Raw genomic sequence first — 18,063 nt, forward strand, 5'->3', positions numbered from 1 at the left:
ATAGACATACATACAATACCAAATGTAAAATAGCTAGTGGGAAGCAGCTGCATAGCACAGGGAGATCAGCTGGTGCTTTGTGTCCACCTAAAGGGATAGGATAGGGAGGGTGGGAGGGAGACGCAAGAGGGAGGGGATATGGGGGTATATGTATACATATAGCTGATCACTTTGTTTTACAGCAGCAACTAACAGAACATTGTAAAGCAATTATACTCCAATAAAGATGTTAAAAAAAAAATAAAAGGGGCTTCTGGTGGCGCAGTGGTTAAGAATCCACCTGCCAATGAAGGGGACATGGGTTTGCGCCCTGGTCCAGGAAGATCCCACATGCTGCAGAGCAACTAAGCCCGTGTGCCACAAGCTACTGAGCCTGTGCTCTAGAGCCCGCAAGCCACAACTACTGAGCCCGTGTGCCACAACTACTGAAGCCTGTGCGCCTAGAGCCCGCGCTCTGCAACAAGAAGCCACTGCAGTGAGAAGCCCACGCACCGCAACGAAGAGTAGCTACAACTAGAGAGAGCCCGCTCACGGCCAAAACTAAAAATAAATTAAAAAAAAAAATTTAAATACAATTTTTAAAAGACAAATATTTCAGATGTATAGTTTTATCAGAAAACAAGAACAGGATACAAGGGGGAGGGAAGGTTGTAAAAGATTAATGATGGCAGCGCTTGGGGCTCAGACGGCCTCCTCCCCACGCCTGCGCACACCTACCCGAGGCCATGACGCCGGCCTCAGCGACCCCAGAGCCCGTTCTCCTAACTCCTTTGGGCGAACGCCCCTCTGAGCAAAGAAAACCCTTTACACAGGGAGCAGTGAGATTAGAGGATTTCCCCTTCATATAGTGACTTTCCACTACTTAAACTGGAGCACACTTGCTATCCGCAGCCCTCTGGAATATGGGTGAGCAGTGGCCGGCGAGAGACTCCACGTGGGGGCGGGGCGGCCGGAAGTCCCGCCCCACCGAAGTGCGCCCGGTCCTCTCGGCGGGAAACCAGGTCGGGCGTCGTGCTCGGCGGGCTGCAAGGGAGAAAGGGCGAATCCCAGGGCGCTGCGACTTAAGGGTAAAGGACACGGCCTCCACACCCTGCGCGTTCGGGTCCTGCCTCAGCCCCGCCTCGGAACCCGCCCGTCGCCTCCTGTGGAAGGTCTGGGATGCAGAACGCCCCGCTCTAACCTTCTTAACCGACCCACATGAGGGGATGGGGTGATGAGGCGGGATGGGGCATTTCTGAGGAGGCGGTCGCCCCGGGCTGAGTCCCGCACAGGGAAAAAGAATTGTCACGTACCACTTAGGCGGCTAGAGCCTGGCCGATTGTACTTCAGAATCCTCGGGCGCCTCCCCAGGTGGTTCTGATGTATGAAGGGGGTGGGCGCAGCTGGGGCAGTTGTTTCTCAGATCGGAGGTGGGAACCTCTGTTCCGCATCCCCTGAGGGGGAGGGCACGTTAACGGGACTGATATTCAGACCCACCCGCTGCCCTGCCGGTGAATCGCCTGTGGAGGAGCCGGCCTCGGGTCGCTAACCAGCGGCCACGTCCCTGCAGGAGTTGGAGAACCCTGGTCTAAGAGGGAAGGGCCCGAGGGACCACCTATGCTCTTCAAAAGGAGTTCCTCCAGCTCTTTAGGTGAGCCAGGCCGTGGTGTTAACGAGCGCAAATTGACGAAACAGGGTAGAGTTAGTCTTCTCTCCTGGGCAAGATGTCTATCGGTTACCTGTGGAAACTGGGATGAGGTGATGAGGATGAATGCGGAACGGCTGCTCCAGTCTCCTGAGGCCGGGAGTGAAATGGCTCCTGGTACCCTCAGCCTGTTTCTGGACCTGATTGACTGTTTTTTCTCTAGCTAAACTATTGTAACAAAGTTTACGTTACATTACTTGCATCTTGGCCGTTTCTCCCTTGCCTCTCCTACTTTAGGGGAAAGTTTCCACTTGGTATGAGCCTAAGCTGGGGATCCACTGTCAACAACTTAGTGGTGGCAGATATGGTGGGATTTTCAGCCCTGCCAGCCTTATGCACAGAAAGATGTCATTTATCTTTCTGATATTTTGAGGGTGCTATTTAGATTTCAAAAAGCTTTTCATGTTAACATTTTCTAGGCCACGTAAAAGAGGAATGTCCACCTCATTTTCTTGCTTAAATTTGACTTTAACAGTAGTGTTTTGGGGAATTGATTGAGTGCAAACTGTAAGTAGGATAGTTTCTTCCTGTTACCTGGAAGAAAAATCCCTTTTTCCCCCTGTGAGAATACAGTAAATAATTTTGAAATCTTGTTCATGGCAGTCTGCATCTATTCACTAAGTTACTGAAAATACTTAATAATATGCTTTATTGGGCAGATGATTTTGTTCTTGGGATTATACTATATTTTATACTTTTAAATATAATTTTATAGTTATCCCTCCCTTGGAAGTTATAACTTGTCCTTTGCTGTGGATGTTTTTAAGCATGTAGCAGGTAAATAGATGACTTGTATTAATGCTACTAGATATTTGACAAACTATCTTATTTTACTGTGCAAAGTAACCATTAGAAAACAATATAAGAAAGACAGACAAAGGGGAACAGAAGGAAGTTTGTGTTGTCAGCTTCAATTTAAAACTTATATCCCTCTTTAAATATGAAAATTATATTAAAAAGCAGAATAGATTGACTAATTAAAACTAAGGAAATAGCCTTAAACTCCCTCACAAAGCAAAAACCTCCATGTGTGATACGTGTTTTTTTTTAAACAGGCTGTTTTTTAATCTAGTCTTTTTCCAAATCCTAACCCATTTGCTCAAAGATAATGCAACCTTTAAAAAAGGATGTAAATTTTCCTGTAAATTGAATGCCTGTAGTACGTGAGTGCGAGGTGCATTTATGTATGTTTTCAAATTTAATTCTTGTAACAACTCTATGAAGTTGGAAATTTATATTTTACAGCTGAGGAAACTGAGCCTCAGAGAACTTAAGCATACCTAATACCACACACCTAATAAGTTTCAGATTCAATCTTTGCTCTTCTGGTTTGAGAAAACTATTCTTTTCCTACCCCTTTGCATATATAATTCTGGAATTCTCAAAATTGATTTAAATTGAGAAAATACCTTTATCTTATAGATGAAATATAAGGTAAAAGAAAGCAGACAAGCATGGAAAGTGAGGACACAAAGAAAATACAAGGTGAGAAATTTGTGGATCATATATCTGGAATTTGTTTTATAGTGTATTTGTGGGATATACTGCAGATTATCTGACAGGCTCCAGGAAATGAAAGAATTATTCAGCAATTTACATGAATATTTATTAAGCATCAACTCTGTGCCTGTCACACTGACTTCAGGAAACAGACATTCTAATGGGAGATGGCATGTTGATAATTAGAATACCATACGATAGCTGATTTAATGGAGGTATATATAAGAACAGTGGAAACCTGAGAGGACCACCATCAAATTTCAGAGCTGTCCTCAGAAAAATGGGAATTTAATTCATGGGCATAAAGGAGGTTAACCAGAGAGGAAATATTAAAATAGAAAAGGATGGGGAATAGTATTCCCTAATGGACCCCATCACATCAGGGTTTGGCTGAGGAAGAGGACCCTCAAAAAAAGACCGAGAAAAACATTTCAGAAAGGTCAGGAATGTGGTATTTTGGAAATCAGCCTTAGGAGAATGCTTTGAGAAAGATTACCCAAGAGCCTCAGTGTTAAGTATCACAGATGAAGACTGAAGTATCCACTGGATTTTTCATTTAGGAGATCTTTTGTTTTATTAATAGTAAATTTAATAGATTTCAGCCAGATTGAAGTATATTGAGGTCTGGGTGGGAAATAGTGGAGACCGTATGAATAGCTTACTCTTCTTAAAAGCTTGTCTGAAGATATATGGCATTAACTAGAGGGAGGATGTAATGTTAAGGAGTCTTATAAGAGGTACAGAGATAAGAGAATATGTGAAGAGGGAATGGGGATTATGGAGAGGGAGAAATTGAAGAAACTGGAAAGACGGGATAATTGCTGGAGATGCTCCTCTCAGATCATTTATCACACTATGGGAATTACTTACATCCTCTTCTGTCTCTATCACCAGATTGTGAGTTCCTTGGAATTAGAATCCCTATCTGATACAGAGTGGATGCGTAGTAGACATTCAATAAAGATTTGTTAAAGGAATATATTTTAAAGAAGGTCATAGGCCTGTAATAGTGCCTTTTGAGTTGTATGCAAGAGAAATACAACTCAAACTAGTTCAAGAAAAAAAAGGAAACTTATCAGTTCATACAACTGGGAAACTCAGAGTTGTGAGGAAGTGTTCTCCAAAGGAACCACAAGAAGGAAGAGGGAAATCATTCTGGGCAAGAAAAAAACTATAGTACAGTTGAACCTTGAACAACATGGGTTTGAACTGTGTGGGTCCACTTATATTCAGATTTTTTTTTGATAGTACTGCATGATCTGAGGTTGGTTGAATATGAGGATGTGGAACCACAAATATGGAGGGCGGATTACAAATTATATGTGGGTTTTCAACTGAGTGGACGGTCGGTGCCCTTAATCCCCGTGTTGTTCATGGGCCAACTGTAGTTGTAGTCACTGCAGGATCCCAAAGCACAGGTGAATGTGTTAACCATGAACAGGATGGGAGCTGGATCCTGGTGTGATATTGTAGAGGAAGAGGTAAGAATGGGTGTGGCTGCAGATATTTTTGTAGGAATTCTGTGTTGTGGAAAGTGTTCTGGGAATTCTGTGAAAGCCTAACGTCTGTCTTTTTGACTGAGAGTTTATTATAGCATTTATAAGCTGCTTTGCCCGGAGAGCAAGGCAGAGCCAGAGATGACAAATAATTAATGGCTTATTCTCTGGAATCAGCCCTAAACAACTGAAGGGAGCTGATAGATAAATACTCTTCACACTTTGACTGGGATGACTCTGAGACACATGGCTCTACCCTAGCTCCCAGAGTTTCCTGGTGGGGTTGCTTGTGTCTACCTTCCCTTTCTGTTTCATCTTTTCAAAAAAGTACTTGCACTCAAATTTTTGTTTCATGGTCTACTTCTGGGGGGCCCGAAATTAAAACATGAAGTGGAAGAGAAAGAGATGAGGTTTGAAGAGAGCTGAAGATTTGGAGTAGCCATTGAGGAAAATGGGAGAAACAACAGAAGGGAATTGGAGATGGAGCTGACCATGGATGGGGTTGCCGAGTAGAGTTGGGGGGTGTAACCTGGAATGCATACCAAATATTTGCAATGGCATGACTGCTTAATTTTTTTTTTTTCCGTTTAGCAGTGCCCAAATTTGAGCTGAAAGAGCAGAGAAAAGAAACTGTTTTGAGTCACAATTAGGATTATAAAACATGTTTGGTAGGAGAAGGGGTCAAAGGAATCCTAGCAAGATAATGGTTGAGGTGATGAATCATGGGATCTGGGATGAAGAGGGAAGGAAATGAAACCAAGTCTCTGAGAACACGAGTAAAGGAAGTAGAGATCATAGGGGTCAAGGAGTAAATATAAGAATAAGGAAGTAAGCCATGGGCTTCCCTGGTGGCGCAGTGGTTGAGAGTCCGCGTGCCGATGCAGGGGACACGGGTTCATGCCCCAGTCCGGGAAGATCCCACATGCCGCGGAGCGTCTGGGCCCGTGAGCCATGGCCGTTGAGCCTGCACATCCGGAGCCTGTGCCCCGCAACGGGAGAGGCCACAACAGTGAGAGGCCCACATACCGCAAAAAAAAAAAAAAAAAAGGAAGTAAGCCAGTTGAAAGAATTAAGAGTAATATTCAGAAAGTGAAATAATGGAGTTGAAAATATCAGTGGTAGAGCTGTTCTGACTATTGACAAGGGTCCAGATTTGGCCTTGGAAGTGAATAGCCAAATTTACATACAGTTTGAGACTTGCAAAGGAGAGAGACCGTCTGTTTCCCAGCATCCATATCAATCACCCAAAAGAACTGTGATTGGGGCCACTTCAGTCATTAGGTCAACTGCAGAGCATACCAGTAATTTAAAAAATATATATATGTATACCTATAAATTTATTAAGATGTAATTGACATACCACATAATTTACTCATTTAAAATATACAGTTTACTTGTTTTCATATATTCACAGTGTTGTACAACCATCACCACAATCAATTTTAGAACATTTTCATCACCCTCAAAGAAACCTGTACCCGTTGGCAGTCACATCCCCCCCACACACCCCTGTTAACCTAGACAACCACTAATGTGTTTTATGTCTCTAAATTTGCCTATTCAGGACATTTTATATAAATGGAATCGTATAATATGTGGGCCTTTTTGACTAGCTTCTTTCACTTAGCATAATGTTTTCAAGGATCATCCATGTTGTCTCAGTATCTTCATTCCTCTTTTTTGTGGAATGATTCCATTGGATGGATATATCATATTTTATTTATCCATTCAAGAGTTGATGGATATTTGGGCCTCCACTGTTTGGCTATTACGAATAGCGCTGCTATGAATATCCATGTATAAGTTTTGGGGTAGACATATGTTTTTATTTCTTTTGGGTATATACCCAGGAGTGGAATTGCTGAATCTATGGTAAATTTATGTTTAACCTTTTGAGGAACTGCTAGACTGTTTACCAAAGCAGCTGTACCATTTTACATTCCCACAGCAATGTATAAGGGTTCCAATTTCTCCAAATCCTTGGTCAGAATGTTAGACTATTTTTGATTATAGCCATCCTAGTGGTTGTAAAGTGGTATCTAATTGTGGCTTTAGTTTGCACTTCCCTAAGAACTAATGATATTGAGCATCTTTTCATACGCTTATTGACCATTTGTATATGTTCTTTGGAGAAATGTCTATTTAAATCCTTTGCATGCTTTTTAATTGGCTTGTCTTTTACTGTTGAGTTTTAGGAGTTCCTTATGTATTCTGAACACAAGCCCCTTATTGGATATATCTGATTTGCTGATATTTTCTTTCAGTCTTTGAGTTGTCTTTTTACATTCTTTCTTTTTCTTTTTTTTTTTTTTTTTTTGCGGTACCCGGGCCTCTCACTGTTGTGGCCTCTCCTGTTGTGGAGCACAGGCTCCGGACGCGCAGGCTCAGCGGCCATGGCTCATGGGCCCAGCCGCTCCGCGGCATGTGGGATCTTCCCGGACCGGGGCACGAACCCGTGTCCCCTGCATCGGCAGGTGGACTCTCAACCACTGCACCACCAGGGAAGCCCTCTTTTTACATTCTTAATGATACCTTTTGAAGCTCAGAAATTTTCAGTTTTAAGTCCAATTTATTGAATTTTCTTTTATTGCTTGTGGTTTTGGTATTGTAAACACTGCAGTTTTTGTTTGCTTGTTTATTTTCTTCAGGAATTATTGAAGGAGCTAGCTTGCATAGCCTGGAGGAGATAAAAACCCAGTTGTAGATATCAGTAGGTGCTTTGTCTGGGAAGGGAGGGATTATGATAGGAGATATTAAAGTATGAAAAAGAAGTACAGAAGGAATTAAGAAAAGTACATAAAAAGTTTTTGTGCCTAGAGTTGAAAATCACCATGCCCCATCAAAAATCCTCTTTGGTATGTTATTGATGATGAATGGCTTATTGATATCCGGACAATCACACTAACCTTCTTATGGTTTTTATTAATGTAGAACATGATCAATAAAAGTTTGCTGTTACTCCAAGACAACTCAGTGATAACCTTTGTACTATGATATTTTACTAACAAATTGAGTCATGAATTATTTCATTGAACCAAATTGCCAGTTGAATTTCTGTCAAGAGGAAGACTAATTGATTCACAATAGATCTTAGTTGTTTTTTTTTAGTGTGCTTCTCTGTATTTTTTTCCTCCCTTCATCCTATAGCTTTGAAAACTTTAAATATTAATTCAAGCATTATGTCAAAATCTACGTACAATTTTATTTAAATCCTTAAAACCAAGAGAAGAAATTGTTTAAAGGCTATTGTAAAGAATTTTATAGGAAAATGATTGTCTATTGTTCCCTTTTAGTTGTAAGTAAATATTTAAACTTTGTATTTTGATAAATTTAACATGTGTATATAGCCAGCATTGTGTAAACATCAGCACAATCAGTATAGTGAACATAGCCTCATGTCCCTTTGTAATACCTCCCTTCTGTCCCTTCCTGGACCTCCTTTCCCCAAGCAACCACGGATGTGCCGTCCGTTACTGTAGACTAGTTTGTGTTTTTTCAATATATGGAATTGTACAGTATACTATCGTATACTCTTTTTTGTGTGTAGTTTATTTCACTCACCATAAGTATTTTGAGATTTATCCATGTGGTTGTATGTATGAATAGTTAATTCCTTTTTATCGCTAAATAGTATTCCATTGTATGGTTATACCACAACTTCTTTATCCATTCATCTGCTGATGGACATTTCAGTTGTTTACAATTTTTGGTTATTACATATAATGTCACCATGAACATTTGTTTACAAGTCTTTATATGTACATATATCTCCTTTTATTTTGAGTAAGTGCTTAGGAGTAGAATGACTGCATCAAATTTTAGGTGTTTAACAATTTATGAAACTGCTAAACTTTCAAAGTGGTTGTACTATTTTATGTGTCCACCAGCAGTATATGAGAGTTATAGTTCCTTTGTATCCTTGTCAAAATATGTTGTGGTTAGTCTTTTAAATTTTAGTTATTCTAGTGGGCATGTAATAATGTCTCCTTGTGGTTTTAATTTGCATTTTCCTAATGATTAATGATGTTGAGCAGCTTTTCATGTGCTTATTTGCTATCTGTGTATCTTTTTTGTCTGTTCAAATCTTTTGCTCATTGTTTTATTGGGTGGTTTGCTCTCGTTGTTGAATTTTGAAAGGTCTATATGTTTTCCGGATATGTTTTTATCAGATATGTGCTTTACAAGGATTTTCTCCATTTGTGGCTTATCTTCACTTCAGAAAACACTATTTTTATTTTAAAGGTATTTTAAAAATTTATTTATTGTATTTATTTTTGGCTGCGTTGGGTCTTTGTTGCTGTGCACGGGCTTTCTCTATTTGCGGCGAGTAGGGGCTACTCTTCGTTGCGGTGCGTGGGCTTCTCATTGTGGTGGCTTCTCTTGTTGCAGAGCATGGGCTCTAGGCTCCCAGGCTTCAGGAGTTGTGGCTCGCGGGCTCTGGAGAGCAGGCTCAGTAGTTGTGGCTCACGGGCTTCATTGCTTCGTGGCATGTGGGATCTTCCTGAGCCAGGGATCGAACCCATGTCCCCTGCATTGGCAGGCGGATTCTTAACCACTGTGCCACCAGGGAAGCCCCTAATATGGTGTATTTTCATTTCCATTCAGTTCATTCTAAATAGCAGATATTTAAACTAATGTGGCTTTAATTAAAGAGAATAATATTTGGATTTTCTTTTCATATATTTCATGCAAAGGGAAAATCAAATAATTATAAGAAGTTCATTTCAAGTTATATTATCGAAGGAACATCTTTCTTTTACATATCTTTATTGCTTATTAGATTTTTTTCAAATTTTATTTATTTATTTATTTTTTGCTGTGTTGGGTCTTCATTTCTGTGCGTGGGCTCTCTCTAGTTGCGGCGAGCATGGGCCACTCTTCATTGCGGTGTGCGGGCCTCTCACTGTCGCGGCCTCTCTTGTTGCGGAGCACAAGCTTCAGGCGCGCAGGCTTAGTAGTTGTGGCTCACGGGCCTAGTTGCTCCGCGGCATGTGGGATCTTCCCAGACCAGGGCTTGAACCTGTGTCCCCTGCATTGGCAGGCAGATTCTCAACCACTGAGCCACCAGGGAAGCCCCTGCTTATTAGATTTTAAAAAGTAATACATATTATTTAAAAAGCAAATACAAAGATATGTATTTAGAGGGTGAAATTTAAATGGTTAGTTTTTGAAAGGAAATGTTTGGTTTAAAATAATGAAATTGTTGTTCTTTAGAAATGAAGACTGACCTGAACTTATTATTGGAGTGTCTGAAGTATCAAATGGACAATGCTTTTTCGCAAAAGGAAGCTCTGGTCACTATTCATTCAATTTGCCAACAAAACAGTAAGACATGATAGTGAATTTTTATTTGTGATTCTAGTTGTTTAGTATTGTGATATATGAAATATGCATAGTTCTTTCTCTTCTACTCAGTTACTGTACATATTATGTTACTAGGTTCATGTGATTTATTGTCCTTAAAATAATAATTATAATAAATATTCTTTGTTTTGTCTGTACACTCTACAGGTAATGCAGGTCTTTATTTGCGGGAAATTGGTGGTTTGATGTTTGTAAAAAATCTTGCAAAGTCAAGTGAACATAGTATGGTAAAAGAAGCAGCATTATATACATTAGGAGCTGTTGCAGAACAAAATGGTAAAATATGAAAACTTTATTTCACTATCCTTTAATCATTGTATTATACTTTAACAAACTACTAAAAAATAATTTTAGAATTCAATTCCTTTTTTACATGTCTGGATAGTTTTTTCCAGGTATTTTATTTAAATTAATGCATACCAAAGATTTTATTTATCTTATTAACTAATGAAGAAACGAGTAAAATGTTACAACTGTTTCAAAAATAATGGCAAAAAACAATACTATAGGGCTTCCCTGGTGGCACAGTGGTTGAGAGTCCGCCTGCCGATGCAGGGGACATGGGTTCGTGCCCCGGTCCGGAAGGATCCCACATGCCGCGCAGCGGCTGGGCCCGTGAGCCATGGCCGCTGGGCCTGCGCGTCCAGAGCCTGTGCTCTGCAACGGGAGAGGCCACAACAGTGAGAGGCCCGCGTACTGCAAAAAACAAACAAACAAACTAACTAACTAACTAACAATACTATAGGCATTTGGGAAAGCTGAAATTTAGGAATAGGCACATAACTGGGTGTCTGCAGGTCAAAAATCAATTATGTTCTACCGGTCGAAATGTTTTGCATTTCTGTGGACAAGAATAACTTGCATTAATATCAGTTTTCTACAATTTACAGAGTTATAAATTAGCCCAAAGACAGTAAAAGACACAAATAATCTAGAAGGGTGTGCTAGACAGGACATTCAGTAATTGTTATCATCCATTTCAAAATCTTTCACAATTTTTCTTGCCATTAGTTGGAAACATTTTTTTTTACTTTGTCTTTTACTATGCTTATCTTTTTTTTTTTTTTTTTGGCCATACGAATGTTTTTTATTTTTATAAAAATAAAATTCATCATTCTTTCTCTTTTTTGCTTTTGGATTTTGAATCATAGGAAAATTTTCCATACTCCCAGATTATAGGGGAATCCACCCATGTTTTCTTTTGGTACTTGTGTGATTTTATTTTTTAGTTATACATGTTTTATTCTTTTTTAATTTTCCTGGGATATGGTGTGATGAATGGTTCCAGTTTTATCTTTTTTTAAATACGGCAATCCAGCTATCCCAACACTGGTTAATAAAAGTAGATCTGGGCTTCCCTGGTGGCGCAGTGGTTGGGAGTCTGCCTGCCGATGCAGGGGACGCGGGTTCGTGCCCCGGTCTGGGAGGATCCCGCGTGCCGCAGAGCGGCTGGGCCTGTGAGCCATGGCTGCTGAGCCTGTGCGTCCGGAGCCTGTGCCCCACAGAGGGAGAGGCCACAGCGGTGAGAGGCCCGCGTACCGCAAAAAAAAAGAAAAAAAAGTAGATCTTTTTCACATTGATTTGAGATGCTACCATTATCACTTAATGAGTCTATTTCTAGTTTTTCTATTCTGTTTATTATCTATATATCCAGGTACTTGAATCAAAATATGATGATAACTTACAGCCATCATATATGTGGATAAATATGCTTTCTGTATGGCCGACACAAACATTTTTCTGTAGCATACCTGAAATGAGGTTAAATCTAAACTATCAGTTTGTCAAATAACTTTATATTCTTATATTTTCAACCATTAAATATTTCTTCATCACTTGTTGAGAACCAAGCTGTGTGCTAGGCATTGGGGATAAATAAGACATTGCCTTTCCCTTTGAGAGTGTCTATAAGCTGTTCTAGACACTGGATATATGTGTTCAAATTATTTTTTAAAAATTCTGCTTATTGCATGATTATCACCAAAAAACCTCTCCTGTTGTGTAGGTATCATTTTTGTCTTTGGGAAAGATATTTTTATATCTAGAAAAGTCTTTAAAAATACCACAAGTATCATTTGTCCCTCTTTTCTAAAGCAGATTTCTGAATTTTCTTAAATTTTTCTTTGGCTATGTTTTGTTACTTATCCTCAATTTTTTGGTCATGTTTTATTTTAAATTTTTGTTCAGTTAGGCTTTTATTGGAAATTCTATGAGATTGCAATACATGTTTTAGAACCTAGATCAAGTACTTCTGATTAAAATATTGCGTCTTTGGTCTGTTAATTGAGTAAGCATATAAGTTTGTCAGAATTTGCTGTACGACTAATAAATGTCAGTGAAATGAGATCTGGTTGAGAATTGTCCATATGGCAATTTTATATTTTGTTCAGCATATTTTAAATCTTGTCTGTGCTAATACATAGAAATTAAAATTATATTTTCATATTTCAGTTTACTGTCAGCAGACTTTGTGCACTTCAGAATTGTTTGAAGACTTAAATTGGTTCTTATCTAACAATGATTCAAACACAAATTTGAAAAGAATGTCTGTCTATGTTATTTTGGTTCTAGTTTCAAATAATAGTAAGTACATTCTCTTATGTTATGGAAATATTTTAAAAAATAATAAATTGGAACAGTCATTGTTAGTCCTTTTATTCTAGTCTTTATGTCAGTTCCTTTTTTAATCTTACTAACTTCTGAGAACTATGGCTTTAAAGAAAAGAGAATTAATAGCATGCATTTGTTTGATATTTATTAATTTAGTGTTTTAAAAACTACTAAAGTGATTTGCATTATTTAATTAACATTGAAAAGAAACAGCTTTAAAAGCAAAAGAGAAGCATTTAATGAATTAGTTTGGTTGATTTTCCACTGAATTGGCCATTTAATTATCATTGTATTTAAGGTCATTTTATCAGTCAGCAATGGCGTTAAATTTCATGTAGCTCTTGGCTAAAGTTTTACTTTGTTTTTGTTGTTGTTGTTTTAGTTTTTCGTTTGGAACAATCTTAGATTTACAGAAAAGTTGTAAGGGTAGTGTATAGAGTGTTCCTGTATACTTATTGCCCAGGCTAAGGTTATTTTTTTAACATTGCTTATTTAAATCTTCAAATTGTTAGAAATTTTATATGCATTTTAAATGCTTCTAGATTTTATTTTTTCTATTTTTATGTTTTGAATTAATTTTTTTTCTATTTTGGAGCATATTTTGGTATTGTAACACAGAACCATGCAAAATAAGTGTTTTGCAATTTTTAGAGGAAATTTGAATACTATCATTCTCTAAGCGTAAGTAATGTATTTTCCGTAATAATCTTGATTACAGATTTTTACCTATTATAATTCTGTATTGTGCTTTATAATACTTTAAAGTGACTGAAAGTTATTTATTAAAAATACTACTGGGCTTCCCTGGTGGCTTAGTGGTTGAGAGTCTGCCTGCCTATGCAGGGGACACAGGTTTGTGCCCCGGTCCAGGAAGATCCCACATGCCGCGGAGCGGCTGAGCCCGTGAGCCATGGCCGCTGAGCCTGCACGTCCGGAGCCTGTTGCTCTGCAACAGGAGAGGCCACAACAGTGAGAGGCCCACGTACCGCAAAAAAAAAAAAAAAACTACTTAAAAAAATACTACTTAAATGTTGTTCTCCATTTCTACAAAATTATTTTCTAAACAGAAGTCATATTCATGTAATATATGGCTATTTTTTTAAGGGACTGGACAGACGCTTGTGAGAGAAACAGGATGTATTTCAGTTCTATCACAGTTGTTCAAGTAAGTAAATATACATTTCTTGTTATTAATTATTGATTCCTTAAGACCTTAACACATTTGTATTAATTACTTCCTTTTCTATTTAACCTAATAGGACAGTTCTTTCAAAACATGAGTTGAATTTGTCAGATGAAAATGTTTTCCAGAGTTATCAGTTGTGGTCTTCAGTGTGTAGTACTCTGTGTGTCTGTGTCAACAATCCTCAAAATGGTAATTATCTCAAATATTTACATATAAAAATAAAGATAAAAACAAATAAAAAACTGATATTTTCCAAGTATATTAAAATATGATTGCCTTTTTCTCCTTTCAGATGAAAATCAAATGCTTTGCTCTTCACTTTTTCCACATGCTAATGACTGGCTAATAAATTGCATGAAACCTGAGATAATTCGCCCTATTTGCTCATTTATTGGACTCACTCTTGCAAATAACAGTAAGTATTCATTATTCTCTGGGTTATACTTGAAAAAACATATTTTAAAGCATAACAAAAACCTATTGAATTAATGAATTCCAGTAAGTTGTGTCATTTTGGATCCATTTATACTATTGTATAAGTTATCTTATACATAGAAGATCTTAAAAATAGATATTGTTAAGAAGATATGGGAAGATGGTGGTGGCAGCATAGTTTTGAATCTTCCCATATATCCTCACAAAACAGAACACCTACACGGCAAAACTGTAAAAACCCACAGAGAGTGTTCTCTGACCACATAGAATTAAATTAGAAATTAATAAAAGTAAAACATCTAGAAAAGTCCCTAATATCTAGAAATTAAGCAACAGAGTACTAAAAAAACCCACATCAAAATAAAAATACAAACCTGTGAATCACAAAATAAATCATAAAGGAAATTAGAAATGTTTTTAACTTAATGGTAATGAAAACACAAAATTAAACAGTGGGATGCTGCAAAATCAGTGTTTAGATGGAAATTTATAGCAATAAGGCTTGCACAGGAAAGAAGGAAGGTCTCAAATCAATTATATTAGTTTCCACCTAAGAAACTAGAAAACAGAGCAAGTTAAACTCAAAGTAAGCATAACAAAGGAAATAACAAAGAGAAGTTTAGCAATCAATGAAATGGAAAAAGAACAGAGTAATCAATTAAACCAAAAGCTAGTTCTTTAAAAAGATCACTAAAATGGATCCTTTATCCAGATTAACCACGAAATAGAAGGCCCAAATTATAAGGAATGAGAGATGACATCACTATATCTTAACAGATATTAACAGGATAACAAAGGAATAGTAGAAACAACTTTATGCCATTAAATTTGATAACTTAAATGAACTGGACAAATTCTTTGAAAGACACAAACTACAAAAGCTCACTCAAGAAGAAATAGATAAACTGAATATTCCTATATCTAATAGTGAAATTGAATTTGTAGTTTAAAACCTTAACACAGAGGAAATTCCAGGTCATAAAGCCTTCACTTGGGCTTCCCTGGTGGCACAGTGGTTAAGAATCCACCTGCCAGTGCAGGGGACATGGATTTGAGGCCTGGTCCAGGAAGATCCCACATGCCTCAGAGCAACTAAGCCCGTGCACCACAACTACTGAAGCCTGTGCTCTAGAGCCCACGAGCCACAGCTATGAGCCTGCAAGCCACAACTGTGAGCCTGCATGCCACAACTACTGAAGCCCATGTGCCTAGAACTTGTGCTCCACAACAAGAGAAGCCACCACAATGAGAAACCCACGCACTGCAACAAAGAGTAGCCCCCACTCACCACAACTAGAGAAAGCCTGCACGCAGCAATGAAGACCAAACGCAGCCAAAAATAAATAAAAGAAAAAAGAAAAAAGGCTTCACTGTTGCATTCTACCAAACATTTAAGGAAAAAAAATTCTACATAAATTATTCCAGGAAATACAAGTAGAAGAAACACTTCCCAACAAACTTTTAAGGGCAGCATTATTTCCATACTAAAACTTGAAAAAGACATTACAAGAAAACTATAGGCCAATATCCTTTATGATCATAGATGCAAACATCCATAACAAAATATTAACAAATCAATCCAGCAATATATAGAAAGGATAATATATTCTGACGAAGTGGCATTCACTTTAGGCATGCAAGATTGGTTTAACATTAGGAAATTCACCATATACATAGACTAGAAAAGAAAAACTATATGATCTCCAAAGATGCAGGAAAAGTTTTTTACATAATTCAACATACATTCACGACGAAAGATTTTGGTAAGCCAGGAATAGAAGGGAACTTCCTCAATGTGATGAAGGGCTTCTACAAAGTACTACAGCTAACATACTTAAATGGTGAAAGACTTAATGCTTTCCCCCTAAGATTGGAAAAAAGACAAGGATGGCCACTCTCATTATTTGACTGGACATCCAAGTCAGTGCAGTAAGGCACAAAAATGAAATAAAAGGCATAGAGATTGAAAAGGAAGAAGAAAATATAGTATTTATTCATAGATGACATGATTGTCTGAAGAATCTACAAAAAGCTACAGAACTAATAAGTGATTTTAGCAAGGTTGCAGGATACAAGGTCATATACAGAAATACTAGCAACACTTGGGAACTTAAAGTAACTGTCATTTACAATAATATAAAAAAACCAAAATACTTAGGGGTACATTTAATGATTTCATCTGCTATGTCTATATGCTGAAAACTATAAAACTTTGCTGAAATAAAGAAAACCTTAAATTAATGGGAGAGATATCATATTCATGGATTGTAAGATTCAATATTGTTATAATGTCACTTCTCAAATTCATCGCTAGATTCTTGGCACTCCCCATCAAAATTTCAACGGGCTTTTCTGCAGAAATTGACAAGCTGATTCTAAAATTTACATGGAAATGCAAAGGGGCTAGGATAGTCAAAATTATTTTGAAAAAGGACAAAATTGTAGCGTTTATATTACCTGATTTCAATACTTACTGTACAGTAATCAAGAGTGTAGCATTGGTGTAAGTGTAGACATAGTTCAATGGAAGAAGTAGAGAACCTAGAAGTAGACATATATATATGATTGATTTTCTACGAATGTTGATTTTCTATAAAGGTGCCACAGTAACTCTGTGTTGGAAAAGGTAGAAACAAATGGTGCTGGAAAAAGTATTTATCAATATGTGAAATATGAAGCTCAACCCTTACCTTACACAGTATACACAAATTAACTTGAAATGATCCCTACACCTCAATGTAAGAACTAAAACTATAAAAAGTCTAGGCAAAAACATAGGAACAAGTCTTTATAATTTGGGAGTAGACAGATTTCTTAGGACACAAAAAGCATGAGCCACTAAAGAAAAGATTATAAATTGGACTGCACTGAAATTAAAATCTTTTACTCTTCAAAAGATCCTGTTAAGGTGAAAAGGCAAGCCATAGACTGGGAGAAAATATTTGTGAAATGTACATCTGATAAAGAACTTGTACCCAGGAAAACCCCAAGGAGATAGCCCTATACACCCACTAGCATGGCTAAAAGTAGGAAGGCCAGTGATATTCAATATTGATGAGGATGTGGAACAACTAGAGCCTTCTCACACGTTGCTGGTGTGTATCTGTATTCAGATGTTTGAAGCAAGTAGTCATGTATCATATGCAAAGGAACATATCTCTATCATTTCAAAAATTGAAATCTATTTCCATGATGCTTTGACATTTCCTCTTTCTTTAAGTACCAACTTAGATGAGTAATACTGCTGTGTCCTACTTATAGGACCTTATTACTCTCAGCAAACTGACATGAAATAGATTAGAGGTAATTTGAAATATTCAGTGTACAGGTGTAGACTAGGATGTTCTTGTGCTTATAAGCCTGAATTTTCATTACATAGGCTATAACTGAAAATCTTTGTGGTACTATAGTGCCCAATTTCATCTAAGAATTTTAAGATACTTTTTTAAAGATTTTTTTAATGAAAATACTTTGTGGTAAAGAAGCCTATTTTGGAGTCTCCATAATATTGAAAATGTTTGCTTATCCTTAAATAACATTTCCTAACATTTCTGTTCTGATGTAGAAATTTTTGAACATGATTTTTTTAGATTAAGATTTTTGTGTTTTATTGAACAATACAAAAAGTAATTTTTGTGTTTAAATCATCCTGGCTCAATTTGTGGTACTAGGGTAGACTGGGAAGGTTGGTGACAGAATTATAATCAGTAGCCCATATATGCATTTGTTATATGCCCATTGCTGGGATAGGGGCTGTTGAATGCACAGACCTGTGGGGTACTTTGCCA

General features: G+C 37.6%; 1 protein-coding gene across 7 annotated transcripts in view; it reads left to right on the forward strand.

Annotated features, from left to right (window-relative positions):
* The first annotated feature begins 980 nt into the window (after nt 1-980).
* TERB1 (telomere repeat binding bouquet formation protein 1) overlaps nt 981-18,063 on the forward strand; it is a 45,095-nt gene continuing 28,012 nt past the window's right edge. For 4 of the 7 annotated variants that reach the window (XM_082607701.1, XM_082607704.1, XM_082607706.1 and 1 more), the window contains exons 1-8: nt 1,007-1,630; nt 3,107-3,169; nt 9,895-10,005; nt 10,192-10,320; nt 12,496-12,627; nt 13,759-13,819; nt 13,914-14,029; nt 14,133-14,255. In XM_082607701.1, the coding sequence (XP_082463827.1) occupies nt 3,139-3,169; nt 9,895-10,005; nt 10,192-10,320; nt 12,496-12,627; nt 13,759-13,819; nt 13,914-14,029; nt 14,133-14,255 (703 nt within the window). In that variant the 5' untranslated portion in view covers nt 1,007-1,630; nt 3,107-3,138. Of the gene's footprint in view, nt 1,631-3,106; nt 3,170-9,894; nt 10,006-10,191; nt 10,321-12,495; nt 12,628-13,758; nt 13,820-13,913; nt 14,030-14,132; nt 14,256-18,063 lie in introns of all 7 variants that reach the window. The other 3 variants (XM_082607703.1, XM_082607702.1, XM_082607705.1) reach the window with 3 other exon arrangements.

The sequence above is a fragment of the Mesoplodon mirus genome (assembly GCF_964341445.2).
Source record: "Mesoplodon mirus genome assembly, chromosome: 19".
NCBI classification, from domain to species: domain Eukaryota; kingdom Metazoa; phylum Chordata; class Mammalia; order Artiodactyla; family Ziphiidae; genus Mesoplodon; species Mesoplodon mirus.